The sequence below is a fragment of the Anthonomus grandis genome, chromosome 5 (assembly GCF_022605725.1).
Source record: "Anthonomus grandis grandis chromosome 5, icAntGran1.3, whole genome shotgun sequence".
Classification (NCBI taxonomy): domain Eukaryota; kingdom Metazoa; phylum Arthropoda; class Insecta; order Coleoptera; family Curculionidae; genus Anthonomus; species Anthonomus grandis.
The window spans coordinates 5,099,570-5,112,572 of record NC_065550.1 but is presented as its reverse complement, the minus strand read 5'-3'; the positions used below and the strand labels follow the sequence as shown (position 1 = coordinate 5,112,572).

Genomic DNA, 13,003 nt, shown 5'->3' with positions numbered 1-13,003 from the left:
TCAAAATCACAAAACAAACACACAAAAGTTTTTATAAAAAACGCTACGCTTTGTAAAAACGCTATCAAAATAGTCACTAAGTACGGCGCTGAACTAGGCGATACACCTATGAACACAATTCGATAAACAGTGAGCTCGGCATCCGGAGAACATGGCTGCGGCATGGCTAAGGATGCTATTAGTTCGCTTACATTTTCGAGCGGAGTGCGACTGCTGGTTTCTTTATGCTGTGCCCGCAGGGTGATGAAGAGCAATTTTTAACCTATATGGAAGATATTTTGTTGGATTTCTATTTCTCGAACAATAGAATTTTGTGCTTTGGCGATTTTAATATCAATATGAATAATCAATCCAGTCGGTTAAGTGCTGTACTTATTATTGTGACAGAAAGTTTTAATTTTTCTCAGAAATAGTATTATTTTCTTTATCAGGGAGCCTGTGTGAGCAATTCCTGCTCGACAACTAGTGTAACCGCTCCTGCTAATCAAGATGGTTGGGTGGGACATCCTCTAGATCCTATTGGATGCCTTTTTGATACTCTGGCTGATGCCTCTACAATATCTGATGATCAAAGGCCAAGAACACCTAGTTATCTTGGTAAGAGGTTTAATTTTTATAAATTTAAATTATTATAAATCTTTATGTACATGGAGCTAAATATGCAGTGCACTCACATTATAAGATATCGTAAATATTATTATAAATTGTGGATTAGCTTATAGAAAACTTATCCTTTTTTATATTTAACAACATTATTTTTTAAACAGTTTCATTGCCTAATAAAATATTTTTTTTTAATTTCTTAAGCTTTAAAAATTCCAGAAAACAAGAATTTCGAAATAGAATACATTTTTTCATCGTGTATTAATAATAAAAATATGTCTTCTTTACTCATTCACACCATTTAATAGTTAAATTCAAATAATATTAATAAGACAAAAATTAAAAGACAAATAAACTGAAAATACGGGGTGGTCCAGTTTAAACGTCATTAATTTTAATACGTGATAGAGAATTTAAAAATAAATAGACTTTCATTATAAAATTTTGCTCAGAAATGTTTAGTAATAAAGATACAGGGTGTGAGAGTTAAGAATAATTATTTGTTTATTTATCATAACTTTAAAACTACCAGCTCAATTTTAATTAAATTTCTTGGTCCTTTTTTCTCAAATCTGCGAGGTGATAAAATATTTTTTTATAAGAAGTCAACCGTTAGATTCTTTATCAGAAATACTTGCTAAAATGTTGCAAAATTTATAAAAAAAAGGAAATCGGGGTTGGATTTGTAAAAAAATTGAATATAAAAGATGATCAAAAATTATTTTAAGTCATTATTTCGTATGGCAGATTTAGTTTTAGATTCAAGCCTAATTTTCTTTTTTTTTTTCAAAGTGTTTGCAGTATTTTAACTGGCGTTTCTGTACAATTATTAAACTAAGATATTTTAAAAACAGTGCCTTAAATCATAATTTTGCAAGAGTAACTTTTTTCCCAAATTAAATGAATAATCGAACAGTTGACTTTTTATAAAAAAATATTTTATTACCTTGCAGATTTGAGACAAAAAAGAATCAAGTGCCTCCGTATGTTACGCCACTGGCAATTTTTATTCAAAATTGTCTTTATCAGTAATTGGAAATTCACTATAATAACCTGCATTCGAAATTTAATTAAAATTGAGCTAGTACTTTAAAAGTTATGATAAATAAACGAAATAATTATTCTTAACTTAATTTTATAATGAAAGTCTATTTCTTTTTAAATTCTCTATTACATATTAAAATTAATGACGTTTAAACTGGGCGACCCTGTATATATGAATTAATCGAAAGTTCTATATTTCAACGGGAATAAATAATAAATATGGTTCTCGTGGAACGTGATCAATAACGTGCGAATTAAAGAAGTTCCTAGTAAAATAATTTTTATTTCAAGGTATCGATTTTCACTCATTGATTACAACGAATCAAAAAAAACAAAAGGCAAATAAATTAAGAATATTGGTTTTTAGATTTAGTGAGCATGGATGATCAACACAACAACCTTAGGCCAAGGTATCAACATATACCTGTAGTAGGATCGAGAGATCGATCAGAAACGTACCTTACGTTAGCCTTTGAGGTGGCTCTGATAGGCTTGGGTCAACAGAGAGTTATGCCGGTAGGAGTTTATGCCCAGGTAATAGAAAACTAATTATTTGAAAACAATATGAATAAAAAAGCAATATGCATTTCAAAAAGTGTTAATATTTTTTTTAATTAATAATACGTCAACGTGCTCTCTTATAGACTGTACATATTTGCATAAATGATTGTTGGATTCAGGTTGGATTTGGTTGAATGCAATAACATTCCATTTTTCTTAAAAGTGCTTTTTTCCCTAATTATTTAGTCTTTTTAATTTCAATGTAATAGTATTAGACTTAATACCTAAAATTTTTTATATGCAACTCATAGAGATCGAAATGTCGACAAAATGCATACATGTTTGGTCTAAGAACATTTTATTATCAACATAAATCCGAGAAGCAGTTGTGAAATTTAATAATGAGCCTATGGGTGATTTTATTTAATACAAAACTTCTTTACAAAATAACAAGGTATTTCACTTTATAAAGGTGAAGGTGTTAACTAAGTATAAAAATAAACAATATCTAGATGAATGTGCCTATATACAGTGCGGCTTTTAATTGTCCTCCCCCCTCCTCTTATCTTTTAAATGCGTTTATATAAAAATTTGAAATTTGGCACACATCATTAGCAACCTAAATACTATTTTTTAGTCCCTAGATCATTTTGCAAAACTTCAAAATAACGTCCAGAAATTTATAACTCTATTTTCAGCAGTTAAGTTTTTCCGGTTAAACGTTTGAATACGGCCTCAAATAATATAAAAAAAGTAAGTTTATTTCTTTCAACTTTATCACCCTGTAGTGTAAAATCTAAGACATTTGGGGCATATGTTTATAGGAACTTATTTGCTTGATTTCGTTCAAGGAATATGCCCCTTAATTTTGTCGCAATATTAAAAAAAACGCTGTATAGTAAAATGTTGAATATTGAGGTTGCAGTCAAAATTAATAAAAGTCCTAGGATATGTAGAACTGCTTATTTTATAGTGAAGCTTTTGAGCCTTATTGTATTATACTCTTCATCAGGACTCAGAATGGCACTCAAGACTCTCTTTATCTGAATCTCCAGATAAAGAAAAAAGGTTAAAAAATAAAAAGGTCTTAAATTATAGATGTTAAAAGTTGCAGGGGAGTCGATGGAGATACGGATCATATTTTGGTTAAAGCCGAAACTAGATTACGATTATCTGGAAGAAAAGAGAGAATCCACAAGAAAGAAGTACAGTGGAACATCAAAAAGCTAAAACAACCAGGTGTTAAGGATCAATAGCAACAAAAAATAGAGCAGACATGCAGAGAAATACATATACACAACCTAGGGGTAGATAATACATGAGTGGAAACAGGTAGAACACCATGGAAACACAAACAAAATCTACAACCAAGTGGAAATACATAAAAAGGATTTCGTCCAAGAACTTTACATTGTTAAACAATTAATACCTGGAAAGAATATTTTAACAACCTACTCAATATAAAAGACCCTGGATTGACACATCATCTAGAGAAGAAACAGCTCAAGCGATTAAAAATGGATGCCCAAATGGAACAAGATCTTTCTGGTCGGTATCGAAAGCCGTTAGTCAAGGATTTGCTAAGTCGGCCTTGCCACCCCTAACAGCAGATGATGGTTCTATCGCGGTAACAGCAAGGGATAAAAGCCAACTTACTGGGTAAACTCTTCGCGTCCAATTCTACTCTGCACTCGCAAGGCAAAACACCGCCATATTTGCCAAGGGTGAATTCATCGATGGGAGAAATTTCGTTTCCCCAACGAATTATAAATAAAATTCTTAAAAGCGTAGACACCAACAAAGCTTCTGGACCCGATGGAATTCCAGGCCTAGTACTAAAACGTTGTGCAGACGAATTGACTCCTCCCTTATGTAGACTGTTCACGGCATCGTATAAACAGGGCTCATTTCCAACAAGCTGGAAAACTGCTCAAGTGCAAGCTATACCCAAAAAGGGTAAGAAGACGATGCCGTCCAATTACCGCCCGATTGCACTAGTTCCAGTAATATCGAAGATTATGGAGAAAGCAGTCAACCAACAACTGTTAAGATATCTGGAATCATCTGGACTAATCAGCGATCATCAATACGGCCTCCGAAAGCTTAGATCCACCGGCGATCTTCTGGCTTACGTCACACACTTGTGGACGGAGGCCATGGAGAAGCATGGCGAGTCCCGCTCAGTCGCTCTTGACATTTTCAAGGCATTTGACAGAGTGTGGCATAAGGGACTACTAACCAAGCTCTCCTCAATCGGTATACAAAACTCATTATTGAATTGGATCAAAAGTTTTCTTGAACAACGAACAATCCAAGTAGCCGTCGATGGACACCTCTCCGACAAATTTAACATTAACGCTGGAGTCCCTCAAGGATGCATTCTATCCCCCACCCTTTTCTTGATATATATCAACGATTTGCTAGGAACCACTGTCAATCCAATTTACAGCTTTGCGGACGATAGCACCCTTATTTCCACATTTAAGTCCGCCAAACCAACGACAGCCGCAACTTCTCAGAATCTTAGGCAGCAACAAGTAGCTTCAACCAACAACGATATTAGAGCAATCTTGGAGTGGGGCGGTAACAATCTGGTCAATTTTAACGCTAAAAAAACGCAGGCTGCAGTATTTACGATGAAGACTAACGTTGATAGCCCGGAGCTGGTTATGGCAGGGAAAACATTGCCAATGAAATCATCTTTACATCTTCTAGGAGTCGAAGTCACCAACAGTGTGTCCTGGCATGACTACGTTGCCGAGATCGCCAGAGCAGCTTCCAAAAAATTCGGAGTGCTTTTCAAAACGAAAAAACTGTATACACCAGAACAGCTGCTGACTCTTTATAAGGCTCAAATACGCCCTTCCCTCGAGTATTGCTCGCATGTCTGGAGCACTGCACCCAAGCATAGTTTAAACCTGCTGGATTCTATACAGAAGAGAGCTATTCGTCTTATCGACAAACCAGAACTGACAAAGAGTCTAAATAGTCTGGAGCACAGGAGAAAGGTGGCTGATCTCTGTTTATTCTACCGTTATTATCACGGTAAGTGCTCCTCTGAGCTGGCAGGCCTGATTCCACCCAGGGCTGTTCCGGCAAGAAGGACGCGTCTAGCAGTGGCGGCTCATCAACATCGAGTCCATCTGCCTACCCCAAGAACGTCGCTGTATCGGGACTCATTCATCTGGAGAACATCTTCTTTGTGGAACGGGCTTCCACCTCACATATTTCCCGACGCATACAACCTGCAGCGATTCAAGATAAATGCCCACAAATATCTTCGCGCAAGCACCACTCCAAGAGTGACATAGGACTTTCCTCTTGTGCTTGTGTTTACCATAAAAAAAAAAAACAAAGCTAAAAAATAATAAAGCAGCAGGAAGAAATAGCCAGCCCCGCGAAATGCTTAACGGAGAGTGACAGAAAACTAGCAAAATAGAACGTCATGCAACAACTATAGAGGTATCACACTACTTATAACATCATTATATAGAGTTCTATCCAATATAATTGGGAACCGAATAACACCGTATGCAGACGAATTAGTTGGCGAATAGCAAAGTGGATTAAGAAGGAAACAATCAACAACATACCAGCTATTTATTTTAAGACAATTTGTGGGGGTGAGAGCAATAAATTTATGAGATAAAATGATAATAAAAATGAGCATACCATAGGCTGTTTATTCCTTTCTTCTACATACACTTGAGCTCGTCACTTCCGTTACCGGCCGGTGTTTTTGATAACATTAGCAAGCTTTTATGGGATTAATTACTGAGTTTGAATACTAGTGAAGTATACACAAAATGTGACTCGAATACACGAAAATGGTTCCCTTTTAAGTGCTTGCCCAATCCTCTCACGTCTGGTTCCTCGTTCATTTTTAGGTGGGTAATGAGCAATTTTGGTGTTAGCGAGCAGACATATTTTTAGATATAGGGGTCATTCAAAATTCACTTAGAGAAGTAAGATTAATACGAATATTTAAACAACCAATGCAAGTAATGCTAATGCCATTACTGAACACAACTGTTAGAAAAATGCTGGGAATTCAATAGAGTCTAGAATTAGTCTCCCAGTCAGCCCTAGAAGGACTTGAAATACCCAGCAAACTCATAAGAATGAGTAAAGTTGTTACATGCAGATTTTGCCCTAAGCATGTAACGTGGGATTTCATATAAATTCGGGCAAAAGTTTATGGGTTTTGGTATCGGCTTGAAAGGGTTGTGTGATTTGCAGTTTTATAAATGGAATTTGGGGTTTGATAGTAATGCAATTTATTTTTTTTTAAGGCTTTTGAGGTTTGATTATTTTTAGGAATGTATTTACCCACCCTATCCTGTCAGCACACCTCTGTGGAGTTAGTCGTATTATGTTTCCTTAGTCCCTATTCATGTACCTGGTGTTGGGAACTTTCTGACCTTTGGTTTGTTTGCCAAGAGTTTCTATGAGGACGGTATATGTCTGGGGTATGGAGGGACTTCTAGAGGGTGCTGTTGTGCCACAGATTGCGCTATGAGTGGAGTAGATAAGACCTTTTAGATGGTGATCCGTTAGTGTAGGAAAACTTACAAATACTTTCTTCTATAGCGGAATCATGTTGGGCAAGGTATCCTAATTGATTTGAAATTGGCCTCCCCACTTTTGCTTGCTATATTTCCCTTCAATTCTTCAGGTTAAGTTTTAGTAAATAAACGTGCCTTGACATCTGGTTTCTAACCCTACTAGCCGATTGACAGTGACTGTGATTGACAGTAATGACTATTGACACACTTGTTGTTGTGGAGGTTTGGCAGCGTTGCTGTTTCCCATTAAAGTTTCCATTTGGCGGATGACGGACCGTCATAAATCAGGCAGAGCGACGTAAGAGGAAAATTGGAATTTCGTAGCCCCGTTGGGAAAATTTTGTTAGTTTTCCATGTTTTAGTATCCGAGTAGTATGATTTTGCTGAGGTATTGCGGAATTTCTATTTTGATAGAGTGAGGCTCCGCGTAGTTTGCACCAAGAGGCAGGGTCAGATCGTGTCGAAGAGAGAGAGTGACAAGTTCACTGCCAGTGTCACCTGTCACTGTCTGGTCAGTTGTCAGTTCCTTGTCCAGCCTGTAGCCATCCCGTTATCGGAAAGAACAGTCGACATTTTGTGGTTTTAAGGAAAATTTAAGTTCATCTTGCCGGTAATTCGGTTGAATGGAAAAATATTCCTCCCAAGTTTTGGGGTTTAATTTGATGAACGTCTTGTGGGAAGTTGTAGCCGAGAGGATTTCGGATTGACCTGATATTTTTGGATTTGGTCGGCTGCTCCCACACCATTTATGGGATTTTGAAATTTTCTAACCACAAAACGAGACTCTAGGCCTCGCTCACCACCTTAGGTATGTAGCAACATGTTGGTAATTGCCATAGAATTGATTGTGTGTTTATTTTACTGATTTTTTTGTCCTGTATTTTAGAGGCCTCTCCTTTTTCTCATTCTCTCCTCTATTCTCTGGTCTCTTCCTATTCTCTGGTTTCTTCTGGTCATCCCAACACTGTTGGCAACCGGCTGAAGTGAGCCTCAACACAGCCTGGACTGAGCATTGTACTGTGGCTCTGCGATTGGAACTTGCCTGAAATCGACTTGCCCATGTGGTCGTTACCCTGGTTGTAGCTGACTGGTTCCAGAGCTGTCGAGTTAAGCTACCTTAGCCAAAATACACAAGAGATTAGAGGACACGCAAGTTTTTGCACATTTTATTTTATTTTTCTCTTATTGAACGGTTTGATTTAGGGTTGGGGGTTGATTTAATAATTTGAATTTTATGGGTTTATTTTCTTTTATGTAAAATAAAAACGTTAAGGGATTCTTGCTAAGTCTATTAGCATTAACCTGAGGGTTTTCATTTGAGTTGGGCATCAACATAATTGATTTTGACATTGAGCCTGGATCTCCTTGTAAGGGATCGGCTACTTGCTACAAATAACATATTTAGTCATAATGTTGGTTGTTGGTTAATAGGTTTTATTGCACCAACATACCATTAATAGGCTTTCAAAGTCGAACCTTACCATTTAAAAGTTCTATTTAGATTAATGTGACTTGACTAGAGTTTGTAAAAGGTATTTTAGGGCCAGTGAGGTATTGTGAATTAGGCTCCAAACATATACTTCTTGTAAACAACACGTGATCACGTTTTGAATTTTCCCCTTGAACAGTAGTTCAGTGCGGATTTGTTTTTTTTCCTTACTAATTCCTCGCCTTAAGCATACCTCAAGTAACTCTTAATTCTTTTATCAATTTTTTTTATTTACTTAAAATTACTACAGTATTACATTTTGAATAATTATCTAAATTTAAATATCAAATATGTGGAATTTAATTTTTTTTATATAAATGGAAGTGACTATGTAAATTCTTGGATGATTATATCAATCTGGTGGACCTATGGATTGTTATTTGAGGTTTCCCAAATTATTTTCAGCTTTTAGGATCTAGGTACAGGCATAAATATAGGTCATCATTTTCTTGATTAAGGGGGAGGCTTATATTACCATCATAATATATCAGGGTTTGGTGTAAAATATTTAAATCAAGTGGCGCTCTTATTAAAATTTCTCCCACTATCTTCTCCACTGTCTAAAAGCTGGCGGCCACCAAATCTCTGAATCTTTTAAAACAAAATTTGCTTGTCTGGACTTAGTAATTTTTTTTTGTGGTTGGATGGTAGGTATGGCTCACACGGGTTGGAAATAAATTGGTTTGAACCGAGTTACGCGCTACAAAGTATTCGTTGAAGGATCATATGGTACATAAAATAGAAGTTCACTATAGCAAAATATTTTATATAACAACGGGCTTTAAAAGATATAACAAAGGGAATGCACTGTCACCAGCTTTATTTAACCCATTTTTAGAGAAGGTGATAAGTCGAAACGAACTAAATATGAGCATGATTTTAGTGTATCCAGATGCTCTAGATGTTATGAGTCAACGAGGAGAAAACGCAGTAAATGAATAAGACATGTAACACAAGACGAGATCGAATACGTCAAAAAGTTACCGTGGATGAGTATAATAACTTCGAGCACGTACAGTTTTTTAGATGCCTAAAGGCATTAATAACATCAGGTATTAACGTTAAAGTAGATATAAGACCACGCATACTACAAGTAAATAAATACTATTACGCAACCAAGCAATTTGTATTACGATCAAGAATCGTGACCAAAGAAATAAGAATACATTTATATAAAAATATTGGAAGAGCAGTTGTAACTAATGTTAGTGAAACAAGGACCCTAACCGTACAAGACACGTTACTACTCAATCGTTGTAAAAGGAACATCTTTAGGAAAATGCTGGCCCCAGCAGCGAGGTGGGGACGTTCCTGCCTAGCAGTCGTGTAGCCAAGGCTTCGAGTCCCATAGTTGGCATGGGCGTTTGTAAGTGTCTGTCTTAGTTTTAAGTTTGTGTTTGTGATGCACGAGATATAAGAAAAATGTGACTGGCTGAATGGCGAAAAACTGGCCCAAGCCAAAAAAAATTCTTAGGAAAATATTTGGAGCAGTGTGGGATCAACAATTGCGGTATAGGATGCGCATGAAAAACGAGGTATATGAGGGCTCAAGTATTGTAAGAGAATCAAACAAAAGTCAAACAGTTTAAGGTGCTTGGGACATATCCAGCGGAGTAATGACCTAATGCTAATTAAAATAGTCTGGGAGGACACCCCTAAGAATAAAAGATCACTTGGGTACCCAAAACTTCGACGGCGGAATAATATCAGCAAGAACCTGGGGGTGCTCAACTGGGAGGAAGCGACTCAGTATCGGTGTCAACGAAGGAGAATTGTTGAGATGGCTAAGACCCAGCCCGGGTTGTAGAGCTATGGATGGATGGACTGTATCTCTTAAGAGAAAAACAGCAAGAATGACACCGGTAAATCCGACCTACTCTCCTTTCAGTTCCTTTTATTTACTCCTTTACGAAAATTGTTGGTGTTACAATTTCTTTCTATAATCTCAGCCTCATTCGAGCATATGAATCTATCATATTGTGTGATTGGTGCTGCTGGTATTTTTCTTTCCTTGAAATCATCATAGGTGTGTTATTTAAGATTTTATTTCGTTTTTAAGTTAAGTTTTCAACAAAGTGTAAAGACTAAAATCTGGACCCGTTTGTATCGTTGTTTGTGGAACTGAGTATGTGGTTGATAAGGACATTTGGTTGATATTCCCAAGAGAGTCATTGTTAATTGGGGAATTTCTGTTGTATGTAGGGATTACCACCCTCTCGGTATTATAGAGGAATCTGCTGATTAGACTTAATGGGTATTCCTACTCATTAAGTACAAAGAAATAATTAATCATAATTTTTTTAAGTTGTTTTAACGCATCGTTTTCTTCAGGGTGAGAAATACACATGCTCTAGATTTCAACCCTTTCAAAAGGTTAATTTTTGTGTTTATTGTGTAGTAGGAGTAAAAGCTAATAAAGCAGTTTGACTTCCTGGTTTTCAGAACGTTATTATTATGCCGAGTTACCAACATGTCAAGAAAGACAACACTGTTTTTATGTTTTAATATTTATATCCTAAATATTTGTATATTAATTTTATTCATTTTTAAAGTTTTAAGATAGATTAAAAGTGAATCTTGGTTTATGGATTGCTAGCTAGATATTGTATCCATAATATTACTAAGAGTTACTTTGCATAACGAGCGCCATAATTAACCTAATCATATTAAAATTATCAACTTATTTTTCAGGAAAAAGCGTGCAAACAAGAAGACAGACTTATTGCAAAGCTCCAAGAAATCGAGTTAGATAATAGTTTAGTATCAGTATTAAGAAGGCAGGCAATCATTCTGCTGGAAGGCGGGCCTTCTAGTGGATTGGGTATTGGAATCCATCCGGAGTCCATTCCAATGCACACTTTTGCCAGGTAGGTAGTACTTCAACAAAATTAATCTTATATCCTCCGAACTACCTTTAGAAGATTAATTCGTATTATACGAGGATTGTTCAATAAGTCCTTCATAAATAAGAAAATATCAGAGATGGTGCTTCTAGCGTCGAAAAGTTTTTTAGTTGCCAGCCATATTAACTGGAAAGTTGTCAAATTTTCTGCTTCATCCATTTTGTAGTGATCTATTGTCCATTAAAGTTCAAACCATTTTTGTTTCTTTATAATAATGGAAAAGTGATTTTCCAGAGTTGATTAAACAATTTCAAACTTTGGAACTGGTCTGCATCTGAGTTAATAGATATTCCTTGAATTACTTCCGATGACATCATGATGGCCTGTAAGAATCTGAACAGTGCATCTACAAGCTTTTTTATTAACGATTGTTCTCGTGTTTTGAGTATACCTTTAGCACATATTTTTAATTTAATTCTGAAGTATGCTGGATTTCCGGAATTATGGAAGGTTGGAAAAATCCTCCCTATTTTTAAAAAAGACGACCCGACGTCAGTTGAGAACTATCGCGGGAGTGAGAGTATCTTTAAAAATTCCTATTTTCAAAAGTTCAAAATAAATGATCATCTTGTAATTTCGCGTTTTTCATTTGTGAAGTTCTCAACGATAGGGGTAGGTAGATGTAATATACACAGATTTTCGCAAGGCCTTTGATTAAATTAACATATTGATTCTATTAATGAAGGCAGCTGAAAAATTTGGTTATCAGGGTAGTAAAATCCTACCTTTGTCGAGATTCAAGGTATAGTTCAGTTCAGAGATCTATTAGAATCTTTGATGTGCCGCGAATAGTCCGTGTGCCGGTGTTGCTTGTATTGTCACATGACATGTATGTTTAAATCGCACAATTTTATGTGGGAAGAGTCATAAAGTAGGTAATATTCTAAGCGATATTTAATCATTCCATTAAATAAATAAATGTTTTAAGCATTTTTTGAACAATTTATACATTTGATTCGTAAAATTTGACTTTATGCGCTCACGTACTATTTTGTTAGATGTCTGACCTCAGTCACAGCCACTCAAGCGTGAAAAGTTGCACAGGTCCGGCCTTAAAATTTATTTGTTTTTAAAATTTTGTTATTCGGGATTTTTAGGTTTAGTTTTATTAAGTTAGTGATTCAGGATAGTTGATAACAAGATAATATTTAATTTAACTATAAGATTTAAGTACGTAAAATGAGTTTAACCAAAAATTTTAATTTAATAAGTTTAGTTTTTAGCGCCATCAGTGGAGTGTTTATAACAAGTAATGAGAGAATAATAGGTGGTACGAATTACTTAGGCCCATTTTTTCTGTGGATTAAGGCATTAAATGTTTACTTTTTGACACAAAAGGGTAAAATGTTTTTGTTTGTCTTCAAATTTTATATATTTCCTTTTTTTGGGTATTGAGATTTATTTTTACTTGGTGTAAAAAACATGGGGTTTTTCTTATATTTAAAATGATTTCATAGATAAACATTATAAAATTTTGCCATTTAAACATGATATATATTGCGACAAAAAATACGACATAGGCCCACGGACTAGTTAGTGCGGCATTTGCGACACATGAAAGATTCTAATAGATCTCTGAACTGGACTTTATGAGGTCAGCATTTTTCATTATAACGTCAGGTATACCACAAGGATTTTTTTTATTTTCTACATCAATGACTTCTTTCTTTATTGAGATGCAGAATGTTGTATAATATGCCAACGATATTAAGATTTTTCTGCGTATTACGAATTAAGTGTATTATTTCTGCGTATTAGAAGCAGAATACACCGCCCTTCTATCCTCTGTTAATGCAATTTGTCAATGGTGTAGAACAAATTGCCTTGAAATGTTTCAAAGTGTAATTTTGTTTCTTATGGTCGGCTGAAAAACCCAATTCTCTTTTTGTTGAGGTGAA

The 13,003-nt window shown here is 35.5% G+C and overlaps 1 protein-coding gene across 2 annotated transcripts in view; it reads left to right on the top strand.

Annotated features, from left to right (window-relative positions):
* LOC126736886 (zinc finger SWIM domain-containing protein 4-like) overlaps positions 1-13,003 on the top strand; it is a 410,579-nt gene that overhangs the window by 342,697 nt on the left and 54,879 nt on the right. For both annotated transcript variants that reach the window (XM_050441498.1, XM_050441499.1), the window contains exons 9-11: positions 432-597; positions 2,015-2,181; positions 10,894-11,069. In XM_050441498.1, coding sequence (XP_050297455.1) covers positions 432-597; positions 2,015-2,181; positions 10,894-11,069 — 509 coding nt within the window. The remainder of the gene's footprint in view (positions 1-431; positions 598-2,014; positions 2,182-10,893; positions 11,070-13,003) is intronic.